The 18,966-nt window shown below is 39.7% G+C and overlaps 1 protein-coding gene and 1 non-coding gene across 2 annotated transcripts; one reads left to right on the top strand and one right to left on the bottom strand.

Moving 5' to 3' along the window:
* The first annotated feature begins 1,792 nt into the window (after nucleotides 1-1,792).
* LOC107808702 (ABC transporter F family member 3) lies at nucleotides 1,793-10,062 on the top strand. The gene is made up of 18 exons (XM_016633240.2): nucleotides 1,793-2,207; nucleotides 3,026-3,244; nucleotides 3,738-3,930; nucleotides 4,801-5,009; nucleotides 5,137-5,292; nucleotides 6,132-6,260; nucleotides 6,369-6,470; nucleotides 6,585-6,731; nucleotides 6,857-6,919; nucleotides 7,103-7,149; nucleotides 7,307-7,366; nucleotides 7,469-7,551; nucleotides 7,811-7,905; nucleotides 8,246-8,332; nucleotides 8,883-8,970; nucleotides 9,110-9,195; nucleotides 9,417-9,479; nucleotides 9,580-10,062. The coding sequence occupies exons 1-18, from the start codon at nucleotides 2,001-2,003 to the stop codon at nucleotides 9,697-9,699; spliced, it is 2,154 nt and encodes a 717-aa protein (XP_016488726.1). The 5' UTR covers nucleotides 1,793-2,000; the 3' UTR covers nucleotides 9,700-10,062.
* A 599-nt stretch (nucleotides 10,063-10,661) lies between these two features.
* Nucleotides 10,662-10,732, bottom strand: TRNAG-CCC (transfer RNA glycine (anticodon CCC)). The gene has a single exon. It is a non-coding gene; the product is annotated as a tRNA-Gly (tRNA).
* Between the last annotated feature and the right edge of the window lie 8,234 nt (nucleotides 10,733-18,966).

Here is an 18,966-nt window from a genome sequence, read left to right as displayed (position 1 = left end):
TCGACGAGGGAGCTCTTTGTCAATCCATTCAAAATACCCGCAAGAACTAACCTACACCATTATTAGGATTTACAACAGTTCTAATTTTGTACATAAACAATAAAAATCAAGAACGACCTAACTCGACAAAAGAAGATGAATCTCATAAATCGACCAAAAATAAAATAAATTCAAAACTAACCTTGGATCTTGGACATTTGTAGAACCTTCTTCCAGCATTGGCATCTGACCAAGCCGTCAAATATAGCACAATCAATCCGCAATGATACCTTCTTGCATATTGAATTTCATGCACATTCACAGATAAATCAGACATTGAGCAGAAATGTGGAAATTTGAGCGGAAATATGGAAATTTGAGCAAAAATTGGAGCAGAAATGTGGAAATTTGATCTTCAATTTGAGTTGTTAAACCTTGATCTATCGTATCATCCCCTCACCTCTCAAATCGCCATGGAAGAATGGAAGAACTTAGGTTTTTCTTTGGAAATGGGGCTTGGACCTTCTGCCTTCCCGTTTTTGTTTGGAATTCGCTTATTTGGATTCAGAGCTTTATGTTGAACAGCTTATGTGGATGCCATGTCATGGATTATGTGGATGCCATGTAGGATACAAAATGCTGATGGAAGGAGCTGTTAGGTTGAAGGGTATTAGTGGCCCATTGTGGTAACGGGGAGGATTTTTTTGGCCCAGTTTACTAACGGAGGACATAAGTGAGCTATATACCATAGTTTAAGGATATTTTTGGACCTTTTCCGTTTTCTTAAATTCAAAATAATAAAGGGACATAATATATAAATAGCACGAAAGAAAAGGAAAAAAAATTAATATGGAAAAAGATTGTTCCGATATTTAAGTGAAGAAGGTTTGAGGGGCAGATCCATTATTTCGAGTTTGGAAGGCTGAGATTGGTTCGAAGAGTAAAAAAAACTCATTATTGTAACGACAGAAGCTGACCAAGTTTTCACATACGACCCTCACGGTATAAATATTAATTAACTTTAAAAAAGAAAAGAGTGTACTTCATACTGATACAATTCAGGGAGAATCATACCCCAAAAATTGAAAGAGCCGAGGCTATATAAATCACACAAGAGCACATTGCATTATTGATGTGGGACTCAAGTCCCATACCTTGTTTGTTATGGTCCATTGCAAGGTATGAGACTTGAGTCCCACATCGATACTCCAATGTGTTGATGTGAAGTTTATATAGCCTTGAGCTCTTCCATCTCAATAGCTAGCTTTTAGTAAAATAGCACGGGCTAGTCAGTTTTCGGACTGGATGAAAATAGCTAGCGTTTATTATGCTGGAATATTTTCCGGATTTTGAAAAGTGTTTTCGTTTAGATTTATTTTATATAAAAAATTGCTAAATTTCGATTACTTTTGAAACTGTGTCTATTGTTCAATCACTACTTGTAAATTTGGCTATTTTTGAATTTCTCTCTAGCTTTTGGGGTGTGATTCTCTTTGGATTGTATCAATAGTATCAGAGCCACACATCGCCCTACGAGCCCACCGTGACATGGAGGGTGACGCGGTATTATATACTTGATTTATTTGTATCATTCCATATGTCTATGTATTTTTTTCCCATCTAATTAATATTCTTTAAACTCATGAGATAGTAGCGCTGTAAAACGATAAACAAATAAAATGATTATATAGTGGTGGCAAATATTTTATAAAAAAAACCCAAATTTGAGATATTTGTGTGATTTATAATTCCTTGTAGTAAAATTCATATAAATTTTTTATATTTAGATATTTGTGTAATTTCCTTTTCCTTTTGGGATGTAATTCATAAAAGGGAATAAAAAAAGAAAATAACGGACCCTTCTTTCAGGTTTCATAAATCGCCGTCTCTATTGACCGATAAGCACACGAGCTACAATTTTCATAGATAGACAACAATAACACCATTCACGAACCGGAGCCGCCTCACATTGTACCCATAAAACCGGTCTAGCACAGATTTTTCCGTTCATCCCGGTTCAGATGACGGAAGTGGCGACGAGCAACGTTGTGCACGAAGTCTTAGGGCGACGAGCTGAAGATGTAGATCAGCCGATTATTGACTATATAATCAATGTCCTCGCCGATGAAGATTTCGATTTTGGACTTGACGGTGAAGGTGCTTTTGAAGCCCTCGGCGAATTACTCGTCGATTCTGGTTGCGTTACTGACTTCCCCGAATGTCGTGCGGTATTAATCGTTCTCAATTTCGTTATTGCTTCTGCTTATTTTAATATTTTCTCTCGAAATTTTGAATTGATTCAGAAATATTTACTTATTCTGTTACTAGTTTTGATGAATAAAAGTTATTCACTAAGTTTTTATTATCATTTTAATTGAATTAAAATTTAAAACTTTATTGTTTATATTGACAACATGTATGAAGCAAGAGGTGTAATGCTTTAGAGAAGCTGTAGTTTTAGAGAGCTGCTAATTATGTACAACGAGCTTTGAGGAATAAAAATTAGAAATTTAGTGTTTATATTGGTAGTTAGCTTTGGTTTATGAAGCAAGAATTGCGTGATTCAGAGAACCTCTGGTTTCTAGAGAGCTTATGACTGCTTTAAAAGACAAATTATCTATAAGTGGAGTAGCATTTGAATGATTTTGATCTGGGAAAAAAATAGTAACCATTACAAAAACATATAATCAAGTCCAACTTTGTTTGGGATTGAGGTGTTGTCAGGCGAGATGATTGCCTATTAGCTCATTTGAATTGAGAACTTCTTAAACCAGAGAAAAAACGGCCTTTTTAAGGGGACATAAGGAGTTCAAATGGTGAATAACCATTACAGAGCAATTTATGAACCAAAAAAGTTTTATTACGGTGAACAAATTTATAAGTAATTTGTTACTACCAGTGTTTTTGATCATACCGGCACTATGATTGTGGTTGTTAGACTCCTCTATGTCGGTCTTTCTTTTGTTGCATCCCGTTATGGTAATAGATTGAATTGTCTGAAATCTATCTTCAGTAGCATAAAGAGCGATTTTTCCAATCATGACAGGTTTGTAGCAAATTGTCAGAGAAGTTAGAGAAGCATGGATTGGTTAAACCTCAACCAACCGTGAGAAGCTTAAAAATGCCGCTGCGAATGTTTGATGGAATGGATGAAGAGGAAGCTCCAAAGAATAAAAAGCCAGAACCAGTTGATGGTCCTTTGCTCACAGAACGTGACAAGATTAAGATCGAAAGGAAGAAGAGGAAAGATGAACGCCTGAGAGAGGTGCGATAATTTTGTCAATAACCAGAATGAACCTGTTTGACACAAATATTGGTTGTTATGTTGGGGAAGCCAACTTTTATTGTCTGTGAACCATGCTGATTTGACTTGACATCTATGTTGCTCGGACTCTCCAAAAATGTTGCCGGGTGCTTCTCGGATCCTCCGAAAGTAGTGCATTTTTGGAGGACCCGACACGGGTGCGACAATACTTTTGGAGAGTTCGCGCAACATAGCTTGACCCTTCACTGAGTTTCCATTTATTATTCTAAAGGGTGTGTATGTGTATGACATTTCGCAATACTCCTTTTGTTGGATAACGATTGTCCTCTTGAGGGTTTGAGACAGAATAAATGTAATCCCTCTCCTACTACTGCTTAAAAATGTATAACCCTCTCCTCCCTGTCATGTGGATGAAAAGAAGACAAAAAAAGGAAAATAAAAAGTGGCTGGCTTACTCCTTCGTTTTGGTAATATGTATGGCTTGATTCTGCAGGCAGAATACCAAGCACATTTGAAAGAAGTGGAAGAAGTGAAAGCTGGTATGCCGTTAGTGTGTGTGAATCATGATGGTCAGGGTGATGGACCAACTGTCAAGGATATCCGTATGGAAAATTTCAATATATCTGTTGCTGGTCGCGACCTTATTGTCGATGGTTCTGTTACACTTTCTTTTGGAAGACACTATGGTATGCTTGAATATTTTTGAAAAAAATAGATGAAAACTCATTCCTCTGTAGTTTGATTTTGCGTTTTCCTAGACCTTTTGATATCAAGTAGTCTGTATCTCATCTACATGGTATTACTCCCTCCTTGCGGACAAGAATGACCCATTCTGATTGCAGAGTTAAATGATGACATTTTTGAACATGTTAGTATATAGAAATAATTTGATTACTATGTAATTTGATAGCAGTTATGTAAAAGAATGTTGAAAATGATAGTTTGAAATGTGAAATGTTGGAAACTTAGTTGAAAATACACATCTCTTTGGATATAATACATGATAGACTTAGTTTATATTTATTTAATAATGTTGGAGGGAGAAAATGTTGTCATCAAGGAAAGAAGTCAAGATTATTGTGTAAAAGGAAACTATGCCATTTTGTTCAGAGAGTGCAAGTATCTACTTATCTTGATACACATTTCAGTCTCTTAAGCAAGTAAGTCATTATGCACATGCTATTCTACCGTAGCTAGAATCCAGTATCCACATTTTTGTCATGGGGAAGAAAACTGCGATAATATAGCATAAATCTCAAGGGGCGAAACTTGGGGGGAGATGAATATATTTGTTCATACTGTATATTCTACAAAGCCAACTTTTAACTAGATACAAATGGGATTGGAAGCAATTTAGAACAGTAAGCAGATGACTCATTTCAGACCAAAGAAGAACAGCATAGCCTATTTTTTTGCTCTTCATTAATAATATTTATTACTTTATGAAAAAAGCATAGCCTATTGCCAGTGACGTAGTTCACTTCCTCTTTTTGACTATGATTGGCAGTTAAGTTTATGCATCCACAGCCTTACCTGAATCTCTGATCTGGGTGCAGGCCTTATTGGAAGAAACGGTACGGGGAAAACAACTCTCCTAAGACACATGGCTATGCACGCTATTGATGGTATTCCCAAGAATTGCCAGATATTGCATGTTGAGCAAGAAGTGGTTGGTGATGATACCTCAGTTTTGCAATGTATTCTTAACACTGATATGGAGAGAACTCAACTTCTGGAAGAAGAGGGTCGTCTGCTTGAATTACAGGTTAGAAACAGTTAAATGACTAAGCTTTTATGTCATACTATACTGTTTATTTTCTTATATTCCCATGTATTTTGTTCTCATGAGATGAAGTATATTCCCATTCCTTAGTATTTTCATGGTTTTCTAGAGAGAAATGGACCTAGAAGGCGAAGCTGGAAAGAGTGATAAGTTGAATGGGGAGATCAACAAAAATGCCATGGCGAAAAGGCTTGAAGAGATATACAAAAGACTTGATTTCATTGATGCTTACTCAGCTGAGTCACGTGCAGCAACTATACTTTCGGTTAGTTTGAATTTGCACAATAATTCGATTCCCAAGCTTTTGCTCGCGTCTGTCTCCTAATAACTGTTGAGAAAGTTTGTTCACTTTATGCACTGTGTTAATTAAAGCAGAGTTTGCATTTGATTTTTAATATTGCACACCTTTGCTGTAGATCAGGGATAAACTGCACATGTAATGATGTTAACTTATAATGTATGAGCAAGATTGAGACCTACTAATTAGTGTACCTGAGATACCTGTTGCTTTTCTTTCCTTGTTACTACAATTATGCTTCCACTTACTTTGTCTAAGGAATATGTTTTGGATAGGGCACAAAAGTATGCAAGCTAGTCTCAAGCTAATCTTGCTGTTTTGGCTTCTCCTTAGAGTTTAAGTTGTCCTAGCTTCTGTCCTAACTTTACGTTTGCCGAAATATCTTGCTGTTTTTGGCCTCTCCTCAGAGTTTAAGTTGTCTGTTAACTGTTAAGATTATTTTTTCTCTGATAATGTCATGTTGTCCTCTCGTTTTATGCTACTTTTTCCAGAATAGATGTAGTGTCTTCTTCTATTTGTAGATATTCAGGCTTCCATAACTTTGGCATTAGACTCTTTATACGTCTTAAGCTATGGGTCTGTGTACTAACATCTAAAACTGAAAGTTGAGAAAATGGGAAGATGCTAGAAGTCGATCTATCTTTGGCAATCGAAAGTTAGAACTGTATCATTTAAGAAGCTGGGGTTTGATTCTGTTGTAGTTTTGACGCGCTTCAAGGCTTCAAGAATGTTTTGCCTATTGGTCATTTGTGCTCAAGCCAGTTGTAATGACTAGACTAGTTCTCATTGGTGGCTATTACTTCCAGGGTTTGAGCTTCACTACAGAAATGCAAAAGAGAGCGACTAAAACATTTTCTGGAGGATGGAGAATGAGAATAGCTCTTGCTCGGGCATTGTTCATTGAACCTGATCTATTGTTGCTTGATGAACCTACGGTGTGTTATTTTTTCTTGAAGATGTAGATATACATCTAGACATACAATGAATTTATGCTTCTTTTGCATGCAGAATGGCATAGAACTTATGTTTTCCTTTTCTTGCAGAATCATCTTGATCTGCATGCTGTCTTATGGCTGGAAACTTACCTGGTGAAGTGGCCGAAGACATTTATAGTTGTCTCTCATGCTAGAGAGTTCTTGAATACTGTACGTGTTTTCTTCTCTTTGACTTAAAAGTTAAAACAATAGTTGGGTTCAGTATGTCTAGAGGTTGATGTTTGTTCTGATATCTCATAATCCTATCGTTGCTTCTTTCTTCAGGTAGTCACAGACATTATCCATCTACAAAATCAGAAATTGAGTACCTATAAAGGAGACTATGATACATTCGAAAGGACACGAGATGAACAAGTTAAGAATCAACAGAAGGCATTCGAGGCGAATGAACGTACAAGGGCCCACATGCAGGTCTTTCTCAATTATTAGTTTTTATTGGTAGACTATTGCAAACAGATTAATTGCGACCTTATTTGCATATTTCTTATTAAGCTGTTTATTATGTTGATACATTTTTTGGCTTTAATGTTTTGCAGACCTTTATTGATAAGTTCCGGTACAATGCAAAGCGTGCATCCCTTGTTCAATCTAGAATTAAGGTATTTTTTCATTTTATCGTAGGCTGCTCCTACATATCTTGTCAGCGTTCAGTGGTTATGGTTGTTTGCTCAAATGATTTGATCAGTTGCCCAATCTGATTGTTTAATAATTTGATTAGGTCTAGTTATGATGCCCTAGCATGCCATGATCAGTATTTGAGTGGTTTTCCTTGAATTTAACAGGCACTGGAACGAATTGGTCGTGTGGATGAAGTCATCAACGATCCTGAGTACGCATTCATTCCTTTAACACATTGCTCCTATATATTTCTGTTATTTTAACTTTCTCTGATGGTTTAACATGTTATCACCTGAGTCTATAAAACTCTGATCTCGGTCTTGTTACAGTTTTTAATTATATGAACTCATGTTGTTTTGCGTATGCAGCTACAAGTTTGAGTTCCCTTCTCCTGATGATAGACCTGGTGCTCCTATTATAAGCTTCAGGTTAAGCATCTCTTATTCCGTGCCTAATACATTCTTTTGAATCTCTTTGTCCGGTAGCAAATCTCAGTTAATTAATTTCTTACCTTCTTGTAACATATGCAGTGATGCATCCTTTGGATATCCTGGGGGCCCAATATTGTTCAAAAATTTGAATTTTGGTATAGATTTGGATAGCCGAGTAGCAAGTAAGACCTTTATTGCCTAACAATCAAGTGTTTTAATTTTTATTTTGCTTAATTGTTGCAAACCTCTTACATTTCCTCTGATCAGTAATATGCCTCTCTGTATTTGACATTGAGTTTTTCTTTTGGAAGTACAATTGGATATCTCTATTTGTGAATTAGGTAGTATGGGTTAGGCATGTATATCTTTATAATTGTTTCTTTTAATCATTTATATTGTTCTATATATCATGTGCCTTGTCTCACCATATATATTTTCCAGTGGTTGGTCCTAATGGTATTGGAAAGTCAACAATACTTAAGCTTATTTCTGGGGAGCTTCAACCAACTTCAGGAACTGTTTTCCGCTCTGCTAAGGTAGCTATTTTCCAAAGACTTGGAGATTTTGTGAGGGTTTATTTTTGTTTATCACTTCCAACATCTACTAGTTCTTTCTTTGATATCATAACTTTCACCAACTTTTGTCAGTATACCATATTGTTTGGTCAATTTGCGTTTCAGCCGTTCTAGCATTCTCTCATTACAATTCCTGTCACCTTTCATTTAGTAAAAGTCTATAGACTAATATTTCTGTATAAACAAATGCTAGTGGTTATCTTTTGAGCTTATAATGATTGTCGTGCAGGCAATTGTCTCATTTTTCTATTTCAATTACTCGGTGTTAATGCATTCTAACTGCACTTTTCTTTTTGTTTAGGTCCGCATTGCTGTATTTAGTCAGCATCATGTTGATGGGTTGGATCTGTCCTCAAATCCCCTCTTATACATGATGCGTTGCTTTCCAGTAAGTTCTCCTAATTGATGATGAATTTTCTTGTAAATTCGAAAAAAAGAACATCAATAATGATCCACCATAATGGTGGATCATTATTGATGTTCATTTTTGCGTAATAAATCTTCCATTCTACTTTATCCACTGCCTCTGATTTCCATTGATTGGTAAAGCTTGTCCATTATTGGAAGTTTTGTTCTGAATGGAGTTGGATATCGAGTTCTGTTCCACTTCTAAGATAAAAAATGAAATAGTTAATGGAAGGAAAAGAGAGCTTGTGATTTTTGACAGGCGGCTGCTGTTCTTGCTGATGAGGTTCAACTAGTGTTTTTCCTTCTCCCTCCTCAAAAAATCCTATTAAAAAAAAACAATAGCCAAATAGGAATGCAAGAAATTCTGGATAAGAAGGTGGATTTAGAAGTTGATTTTTCTTAATTTATTTGTGTCCGAACTCCTGAATAAGATATTTACAGGCTTTATCACCCTCTTAAATCTGATATTGCAGAAAGTGGATCTGCAAATTCTCTCTTTTAATGCATAACCTTGCTCTGGCTTCCTGCAGGGAGTGCCTGAACAAAAATTACGTGGTCATCTAGGTTCATTTGGTATCACTGGAAATCTTGCTCTTCAGCCCATGTACACTTTGTCTGGTACATTAGCATTCTATTTATTTTTTCTGGTCAGATCACAATGATATCAGTTCCGCCTTCTGTTATGTGTTGTCATTTCGAGTCAAGAGTATGATAATAGCTTATTCTCTACATTATGAATTGATCTATGGAATCTCAGGTGGCCAAAAAAGCAGAGTTGCATTTGCAAAGATAACCTTCAAGAAGCCTCACATATTGCTTCTTGATGAGCCATCAAATCACTTGGTAAGTTATATTTTACTTGTTTTAGTTTCTTACTTGCATTTCGTTTCACCTCACCAGCTAAGGCAAAGGATGCACTAGTAGTCAGTATGATGTTTATCCAAAGTATTTGCATATGTGATTGCATTATCTGCTATTGACACTCTGTTCGAGTGGGAACATATCTCTTGCTTGATTTTGGTAGATTAGCGATGTATGCAAAATTCTGATCTAGCTCTATGTAGGATCTTGACGCAGTGGAGGCTCTGATACAAGGTCTTGTCTTGTTCCAAGGAGGCGTACTGATGGTACTATGAAACTTCTATCAGCTTCTTTGGCTAATTGGAAACATAACGGTATTTTGTTTTTGCTGGTCTCTAATGCTCTGCTGCTACATGTTATTTACAGGTCAGTCACGATGAACATTTAATATCTGGCAGTGTTGATCAACTCTGGGCCGTTTCTGAGGGCAGGGTTACGCCTTTCGACGGGACATTCCAGGATTACAAGAAAATTCTGCAATCATAAACAGTTGTAACAAAGGTTGCAGTTTCCTGAAGTTCGACAAAGCTCTATTACCAATCTTATGGTCTAGACCCCTAAAGAATATGCAGGAAAATGTAGCTTTCAAAGTACGCATGAGACCGATGCAGAGATGATCAGCTTGATTTTATTCCAATTTTGTTGGCTTGTGATATATATTTGAATCTTTATTTTATCTTGTCTTTCCTTTTATAAAATCAAGGGTATATCTTGTAGTATTTTTGTATTGAGATCTTTTTTCTAGTATGGTGTTGAGAAACATTGCTGAAGCAATGCTAAATTGTTCAACTAAATGTACGGGCATTATAGACTACATCAAATGATTTGAGAATACTTTACCCTTGTAAATGTGTACAACCCTGTAGGCTTCGGCTCGCGAAAAATTTAAGATGAAGGAAAACGAGGAGAAAGAAAAAGAGGCGAGAAAATAAAGAGGGTGCGTCGCAAGTCACATACAGCTAGTAAAGATTAACGAGGAATATCAAAGAAAGTAAAACTATATTGTGCCAGCAAACTGAGGAAAGGTTACAGGGGATGATAGTGGCAAAACGACAATATCGTCGATACAATACTCACCCGAATCGCCCTATCTATCCTCCTAAGGAGAAGTTTGGTTTCAAACCTTGTTCGAACAGGAATACGCCATACGCTATCTAATGTGCCTTGGATGATCCACATCTTAGGATTAGGCGCCGATGAACACATTGATCTATCCACGTAGTTGAGAGCCCTCACGTCCTAGGTACAACGATGCAATTATCAGGGGCGCGCTCTACCACTGACCTGTCATGCCAGCCTCCCACCGGGGCCCTCTATGCCAAAAGTGAGAAACCTATCCCTCTCTTCCCTTTTTTCGCCCCCATGTCGCCATGCGGGGGAACATGGGGCTCTTAAAAAAGGAATACGAATTGGGGAAACAGCAAAATGTGGCGGAAAAAAGAGAGGAGTGCGCATCCAGGGAATCGAACCCTGGTCAGTACCGTGGGAGGGTACTATGATACCACTACACCAGATGCGCTTGCTTGTGCCATCTTTACAAAATATTTATATGTTCAATAAGGGGATGCAACTTGTTGTTCTCGTTTTATTGCGATAATTATTGGTCTTTATTATGTTTAATCAATCTATTATGTATGTATGATGGTTTCTTAGTAGTAGTTCTGTGTGAAGACTTGGAAGTACATGTTTTTGCCAAGCCTAACCACGGTCGGGTAGTGACGAGGAAGGTCAGGGCCCTACTGAGGTTAAATAAAGTATAAAGTTTGACAGTGTAGAACAAAATAGTATAAATAAATACAACAGTGAAAGTAATACAAGATATAAAAAAGGGGCAACAACAACTATTACAGAGACAAGGCAAATCACGGAATGAAATGCGACTTAGCACCAAAATAACAACTGGGGATCTCCCAGGATACCGTCTTGTAGTCCTATATATACATATCCAATGGATCTCGCGGGATCCCGTCCCGTAGTCCAACTCATAGTGTGCGGGAATCTACCGGAATCCCGTTCCGTAGTCCCAAATGTAAATACCCAGTACTGGGAGAATCTACCGGGTGCATTCCCGTAGTTCCATATAACTGTGCAGGGGGATATACCGAAATCCCACATCCGTAGTCCCAAATAAACAGACAAGGGAGATCTACCGGAATCCCACATCTGTAGTCCAATGTAAATACACAACGACAACAGGAAAATATTCAGAAATGGCAAATTTTATATTAAGGCAACAAGTAATTCTAGCCTATCATGCTTCACATAATTCAGGTAATACAGTTTGAGCAAATAAAGCAATTAAATCACTTAGACATGCTTTCCTAAGCTAACAACATGTTTAATAGTGTGAGTAATAAAAACAGGAAAGGAAACATAATAGTAATTACTTAATGAAAACCGGATTTCCAACAAATAGCTCAAGTACTCACTCGTCACCTCACGTACAAGGCATTTCAATTACCAAATATACCAAATCCTAAGGGGAAAGGTCCCCCACACAAGGTTAGGCAAGCCACTTACCTCGACCGACGCAATAATCAATCTGAAACCACGCTCTTGCCACGAGTACTCGACTCCAAATGGCCGAATCTATTCAATTCAATTTCATAATGTAAATAACACTTCAAGTAACTGATTCTAAAAAGAAATTCTAAGCTAATACGCGAAATAGGGAAAATGACCAAAATGCCCCTCGGGCCAACGTCTCGGAATCGGGTAAAATTTATATTTTCAGAATCCTCACGCTCTCACGAGTTCATGCATACCAAAATTATCCAAATCCAAGGTCAAATTCCCAATCAAAAGTCGATTTCTAGGTCTAAGAACTTTCTTCCAATTTTCCCCAATTTTCATCTCCAATCTGAAATTAAATGAAGAATTCATGTTTAGATTAGTGGGTTACAATCAAAAAGGAATTAAGAATCGTTACCCAATCGATATCTCTGAAAATCCCTCAAAATATCGCTCAAATCCGAGCTCCCAAGCTTAAGTTTTCTAAAAAATGGCTAAAACCTCGATTTGAAATTTTTATATTCTCCCAAGCTTTTCCCTTAATTGCAATCGCGGAAGTCTAGACGCGATCGCAAAGAATAAAAATCACGCGCCTCAGATTTACTCTACGCGAACACGGAACCACGTCCACAAACGAGATGCTTTAGCTCCCTCAACCTATGCGATCGCGGTTGACTCCACGTGAGCGCGTAAAGAAACACTTAACAAACCACTACCGCCTTATTCCTTCTACGCGAATGCGGCCTTGCCCACGCGTTCACAATTCAACATTTTCCCATAGCTACGCGTTCACATTCCTCTTCACGCGAACGCGAAGGGCAAAATTCCCTCTGCCTCATCTAAGCCTTCGCGATCGCGATCCTCTCCACGCGATCGCGATGAAGAAAAGTCTGCAACACATACCAGCAAATATCTGATGCTTTTCCAAGTCCAAAAATGGTCTGTTGAGCATCCGAAACATACCCGAGGCCCCCAGGACCTCAACCAAACTTACCAACATATCCAATAACTTCATTCAAACTTGATCCAACCTTCGGAATGCTCAAAACAACATCACAACACCTATTTTTCATCGGATTCAAGCCTAAGAATTCCAAAAACTCTAAAAATACGCTTTCGATAAAAAAGTCTATCAAACCTCGTCCGAATGACCTGAAATTTTGCACACACGTCACATTAAACACTACGGAGATACTCTAACTTTCAGAATTCCATTCCGACCCTCTGATCAAAATCTCACTATCAAACCGAAAGCTTCAAAAATTCAACTTTCGGCATTTCAAGCCTAAATTAGCTACGGACCTCCAAAATACAATCCGAACACGCCCCTAAGCCCAAATCACCCAACGGAGCTAACAGAACCATCAGATTTCCATTCAGAGGCTATCTTCATACTGTTCTGACTACGGTCAACTTTCCAACACTTAAGCTCTCATTTAGGGACTAAGTATCCCAAAACTCTCCGTAACTCAAAATGGAACATCCCGGAAAATCAAAATAGCAGAAATAAACTTGGGGAAAATAGTTAATGGGGGATCGGGGCATAAATTCTTAAGAAGACCGGCCGAGTCATCATATCCACCTACACTTAAACATTCGTCCCTCCTCGAACAAGCATAAAGGCATACCTGAAGTAGTGAAAAGATGAGGGTAACGGCTGCGCATATCCTGCTCGGTCTCCCAGGTCACCTCCTCTACCGGCTGACCCCGCCACTGAACCTTCACGGATGCAATGTTCTTTGACCTTAACTTTCTAACCTGCCTATCCAATATTGCCACTAGCTCCTCAACATAAGATAGATCCTTGTCCAACTGGACTGAACTAAAATCCAACACGTGTGACGGAACACCATAATACCTCCGCAGCATCGAAACATGAAATACTGGATGAACTCCTGCCAAGCTGGGAGGTAAGGCAATCTCATAAGCAACCTCCCCAACATGCCTCAATATCTCAAAAGGGCCAATACACATCGGACTCAACTTCCCTTTCTTCCCAAATTTCATAACGCCCTTCATAGGCGAAACCCGAAGTAGAACCCGCTCTCCAACCATATAAGAAATATCATGAACCTTTCGATCCACGTAACTCTTCTGTCTGGACTGGGTTGTACGGAGTCTATCCTGAATCACCTTGACCTTCTTCAAAACATCTTGAACCAAGTTTGTGCCCAATAATCTGGCCTCACCCGGCTCAAACCAACCCACCGGGGATCTACACCATCTACCATATAAAGCCTCATGCGGCACCATTTGAATGTTGGATTGATAGCTGTTGTTGTAAGCAAACTCCGTCAATGGCAAGAACTGATCCCAAGACCCTCCAAACTCAATCACACATGCACAGAGCATATCCTCAAGAATCTGAATAGTGCACTCGGACTGTACGTCTGTCTGAGGGTGAAATGCTATACTCAATTCCACCCGAGTACCCAACTCATGCTGAATGGCCCTCCAGAACCGTGATGTGAACTGTGTACCTCTATCCGAAATGATGGACACTGGAATACCATGCAGATGAACAATCTCCCGGATATAAACCTCTGCTAACCTGTAATGACCCAAAAGGTCATCACTTGTTTTAAAATGAATTTTGCATTTTGTGGCCTTAAAAATCTCTTTTGGCATCACCTCGATTTGCGTGCGCAGTCCGGGCGTGTAGCCAGAAAGCCATTTTGTGAAAATCTGTGAAAAATGATGAATTTTGCTTTTAAAATGGATTTAAGTTGACTTCGCTCAACATTTTGGGTAAACGGACCCGGACCCGTGATTTGACGGTTCCGGAGGGTCCGTAGGAAAATATGGGACTTGGGCATATGCCCGAAATCGAATTCCAAGGTCTCAAGACCGAGAAATGAATTTTTAAAGAAAATTATTTTCTGGAATTATTTATGAGTTGTGGAAATGAAATGAGTTTAAAACTTGATGGTATCGGGCCCGTATTTTGGTACCGGCAGCCGGTACAGGTCTTATATGTTATTTAAGGTAAGTCTATGAAATTTGGTAAGAAGCGGATTTGAGATAACGTGAATCGGATCATTTTTTAGAAAATGGGAAAATTTGAAGTTCTTAAGAAATTTCATGATTTTGGTGCTAAATTCATAGTTGTTGATGTTATTTTAGTGATTTTAATGCACGAGCGAGTCCGTATGATGTTTTTAGGTTGGTGTGCATGTTTGGTTTGGAGCCCCGAGAGCTCGGGTTAGTTTTGGATAGGCCACAGGGTGGATTTTGGACTTGGAGAGTTGCAGGTTTTCAGCTGTTTCAGTGCCGGCCTGCAGGCTGGCTCGCAAATGCGAGGGCCATGTCGTAAATGCAAAATGTAGCCCAGACCAGCCTACCTCGCAATTGTGAGGATTCAATCGCAAATGCTATCCCCCCAGCTTTAGCCAGTAGTCGCAAATACGACAAGTTGTTCGCAATTTCCAACTCGCAAATGCGAGAACTTCTTCGCAAATGCGAACTCAACAGAAGTCAGGGTTCGTAATTGCGAACCCTGGTCGCAAATGCGACATCTGCAATCTGCAATTTTATAACTTAGCCGAAAATCTTTCATTTTTCACACTCTTTCAAAACCAAAACACTCTTGGGCGATTTTTCAAAGACAACTCTTCTTCCAAATCGATTGTAAGTCAATTTTAACTCGTTTCCTTCAATCATTAACATCTTTTCACATGATTTCAACTCAAAATCAATGATTTTCATGGGGGAAATTAGGTGTTTTGGGTAGAACCTAGATTTTTCAAAAATTGGGGATTTGGACGTCGATTTGAGGTTCGATTTCAAAATAAATTATATATTTGGGTTCATGGGGGAATGGGTGATCGGGTTTTGGTTCGAACCTCGGGTTTGGACCATATGGGCCCGAGGGCGATTTTTGACTTTTGGGGTAAAACTTTAGAAAACTCATTTTCATGCATTAGAATTGATTCATTTAGCATTTATTGATGTAATTGAGTAACTTGTGGCTAGATACGAACGAATTGGTAGTGGAGTCAAGAGGTAAAGTGATAGTAGAGGCTTGAATTGTGTTCGTGGCTTCGAGGTAAGTGTTTGGTCTAACCTTAATTTGAGGGATTAGGAGTTGAGTCCTATTTGCTACATGTTACTTGTTGAGTACGACGTATAGGCATGGTGACGAGTATCTATATGTTGGTGTCAAGCATGACCGTGAGTCTTAAATTGAAATTATTGTGTTCTGAATAAATACTACGTATGCCTAAGTTGTGGATTCTTTGAGTTGAATAAGGATTATGACTATCCTCGTGGAAATTACTTATGATTGAGTATTGGTGCTAGTTGAGGTAGTTAGATCTTCGAACAAGTTGGGTTATAGCTGATTTTTCCTTGCCGGGATGTATTTACTTATACTGTCGATCCCCTTGCCAGGATAGTGTTGTTTCTTTATTGATCCCTTATCGGGACTCTTTTTGTGATTGGTGTTGAACTGTATATGTGGATCGGGTTGTACGACGCAACAATATTATATTTGGATCGGGTTGTACGTCATAACAATATTATATTTGGATCGGGTTGCACACCGCAACAATATTATATTTGGATCGGGTTGCACGCCGCAACAATATTATATTTAGATCGGGTTGCACGCCGCAACAATAATATAATTGGACCGGGTTGCATGCCGCAACAGTGATAAATGATATGGATCGGGTTGCACGTCGCAATAGAGTTATTATGTTTTGGGATCGGGTTGCGCGCCGCAACAATTGATAATACGAAGTGTTTATAGATTGGTTATGAGTTCCTTATTATTTTGCTGTAAATTCTAAATTGTTCTTATGCTTTTCTCTTAATTTACTGTTGGTACTGATATTCCCCCATAGCATGTACCCCCTCCCATCTCTACTTGTTATTCCTGTTTTATTTTTCCGCTGCATATTATGTAACCACAGGTTTATTTAGTAGTATGGTCCTAGCCTCGTCACTACTTCGCCAGGGTTAGGCCAGGCACTTACCAACACATAGGGTCGGTTGTGCTGATACTACACTCTGCACTATATGCAAATCCCGGAGCGACAGCTTTTGGACAGTAGCATTGGGTGGCTGCCTTCAGTCCAGTTAGAGATCCCGAGGTAGTCCTGCAAGCGTCCGCAGGCCCGACGTTCTCTTCTATCTTTATGTGTATTCTGTTTTCATTTGCTTCCAAGATAGATTTTACTTTCTTTTCAGATATTTGTATATAGTATTCATAGATAGTCCGTGATATTGTGACACCGAATTTCGGGTAGAGATGTATGTTGGCATTGTCGTACTATTTATGTTTAATTTATCAGATTAAGTCTTCCTCTTGTATCTATTTATCGTTAATATTTCACTGTTATTTCATTGTTAACTTAAATTGTTAAAAGGGCTAAATAAAAGGGTTAGTGATTCTATATTACGCGGCTTGCCTAACTTTCACGAGTAGGCGCCATCATGACTCCCGAGAGTGGGAAATCCGAGTCGTGACAAGTTGGTATCAGAGCTCTAGGTTACATAGGTCTCACAATTCACTGATAAGCTTAGTAGAGTCTGAGGGATCGGTACAGAGACGTCTGTATTTATCCCCTAGAGGATACAGAGTTAGGAAAAACTTCACATTTATTCTTTCATGTCGTGCGGTTTGGTTTCTCAATGATAATTGAATTTCTACTCTGTTCTTTTGCAAATGGTGAGAGCACGCGCTTCCTCATCTGCTGATCAGCAGCCCGAGCCCCCAGCAGCAACTCCCGCTAGGGGCAGAGGGTGAGGCCGAGGCCGTGCTAGAGGCCGAGGTAGGGTCAGAGCTCAGCCCAGAGCAGCAATACCAGCGGCGGAGCCTCAGGTTGACTTTGATGATAAGGTTCCGTCTCAGACAGTTTCGGTGGGCCCATCTCAGGTCCCAGAGGGGTTTATTGCTACCCTAGTACTCCAGGATGCTCTGGTCTATCTAGTGGGCCTTATGGAGAGTATCACATGGGTAGGCTTGTTTCCTGTAGCACCAGCCGTCTCTCAGGCTAGAGGAGGAGCCCAGACTCCTGCTACTCGCACTCCGGAGCAGACAGCTCCCCAGTTCCAGACTCCAACAGCTCATCCAGTTAGAGCAATTCAGCTGGGTGTGGTAGCTCACACCGGTGGGGGAGCAGCTATGTCTGCCGATGCTTTGTGGAGATTGGACAGGTTCACCAAGCTCTTCCCTACTACTTTCAGCGGTGCATCTTCTGAGGATCCCCAAGATTTTCTAGACAACTGTCATGAAGTTCTCAGGAACATGGGGATAATGGATACCAATAGGGTCAATTTTGCTACTTTTCGCTTATCTGAATCCGCCAAGACTTGGTGGAGAGATTACTATTTGGCTAGACCCGCCGGATGGCCAACTTTGACTTGGGAGCAGTTTACTCAGCTATTCCTGGAGAAGTTTCTCTCCATTACTTAGAGAGAGATCTATCGGAGGCCGTTTAAGCGTATCCAGCAGGTTTCTATGATTGTTACTCAATATGGGATCAAATTCATCAACTTGGCCCGTCATGCTCTTATCATACTTCCCACCGAGAGAGAGAGGGTGAGGAGGTTCATTGAGGGACTTATCTAGCCTATTCGACTTCAGATGGACAAGGAGACTGGGAGTGAAATTTCTTTCCAGGAGGCAGCCAATGTGGCCATGAGAGTTGAGAGGGTTATATCGTAGGGAGGTGGTCAGGGGTCACACAAGAGGCCTCGTTATTCAGGCCGATTCAGTGGTACCTCATCTGGAGGCAGAGATTCGTATGGTAAAGGCCATCCTCTTAGGCCTTTTCAGTTGGCCCTTCAAGTTTCTCACGGTGCTTCAGGTGGCCGTGGCTCTCACATGCAGTATTCTGATCAGCAGCCCTATGGTGCACCACCAGCTCCTATCAGTGCACCGCCGCTCTAGAGTTTTCGGGGTGGTCATTCAGGTCGCCAAGGTCAGTCTCAGTTTTCTCAGCCACAACACTCAGGTGGATGCTTTGAGTGTGGCGAGTATGGTCATATCTGGAGGGTTTGTTCGAGATTGGTGGGTACTCAGTCGCATCAGCAGGGTTCCCGTGCTATGGTTCAGGTACCAGGTGTTCTACCGCCTGCTCCACCAGCTAGGGGTGGGGGTAGAGGTGATAGAGGTGAAGGTAGAGGTGTTAGAGGTGGAGGTAGAGGTGTTAGAGGTGGAGCTCAGACCGCTAGAGGTGGAGTCCAGCCAGCTGCAGGCCGTCCCAGAGATGTATTCCAGGGTGGTGGGGCCCAGCC

Source organism: Nicotiana tabacum, chromosome 1 (genome assembly GCF_000715075.1).
Source record: "Nicotiana tabacum cultivar K326 chromosome 1, ASM71507v2, whole genome shotgun sequence".
NCBI classification, from domain to species: Eukaryota; Viridiplantae; Streptophyta; class Magnoliopsida; order Solanales; family Solanaceae; genus Nicotiana; species Nicotiana tabacum.
Note: the sequence above shows the minus strand (reverse complement) of the source record. Positions and strands in the feature narration are given on the sequence as shown.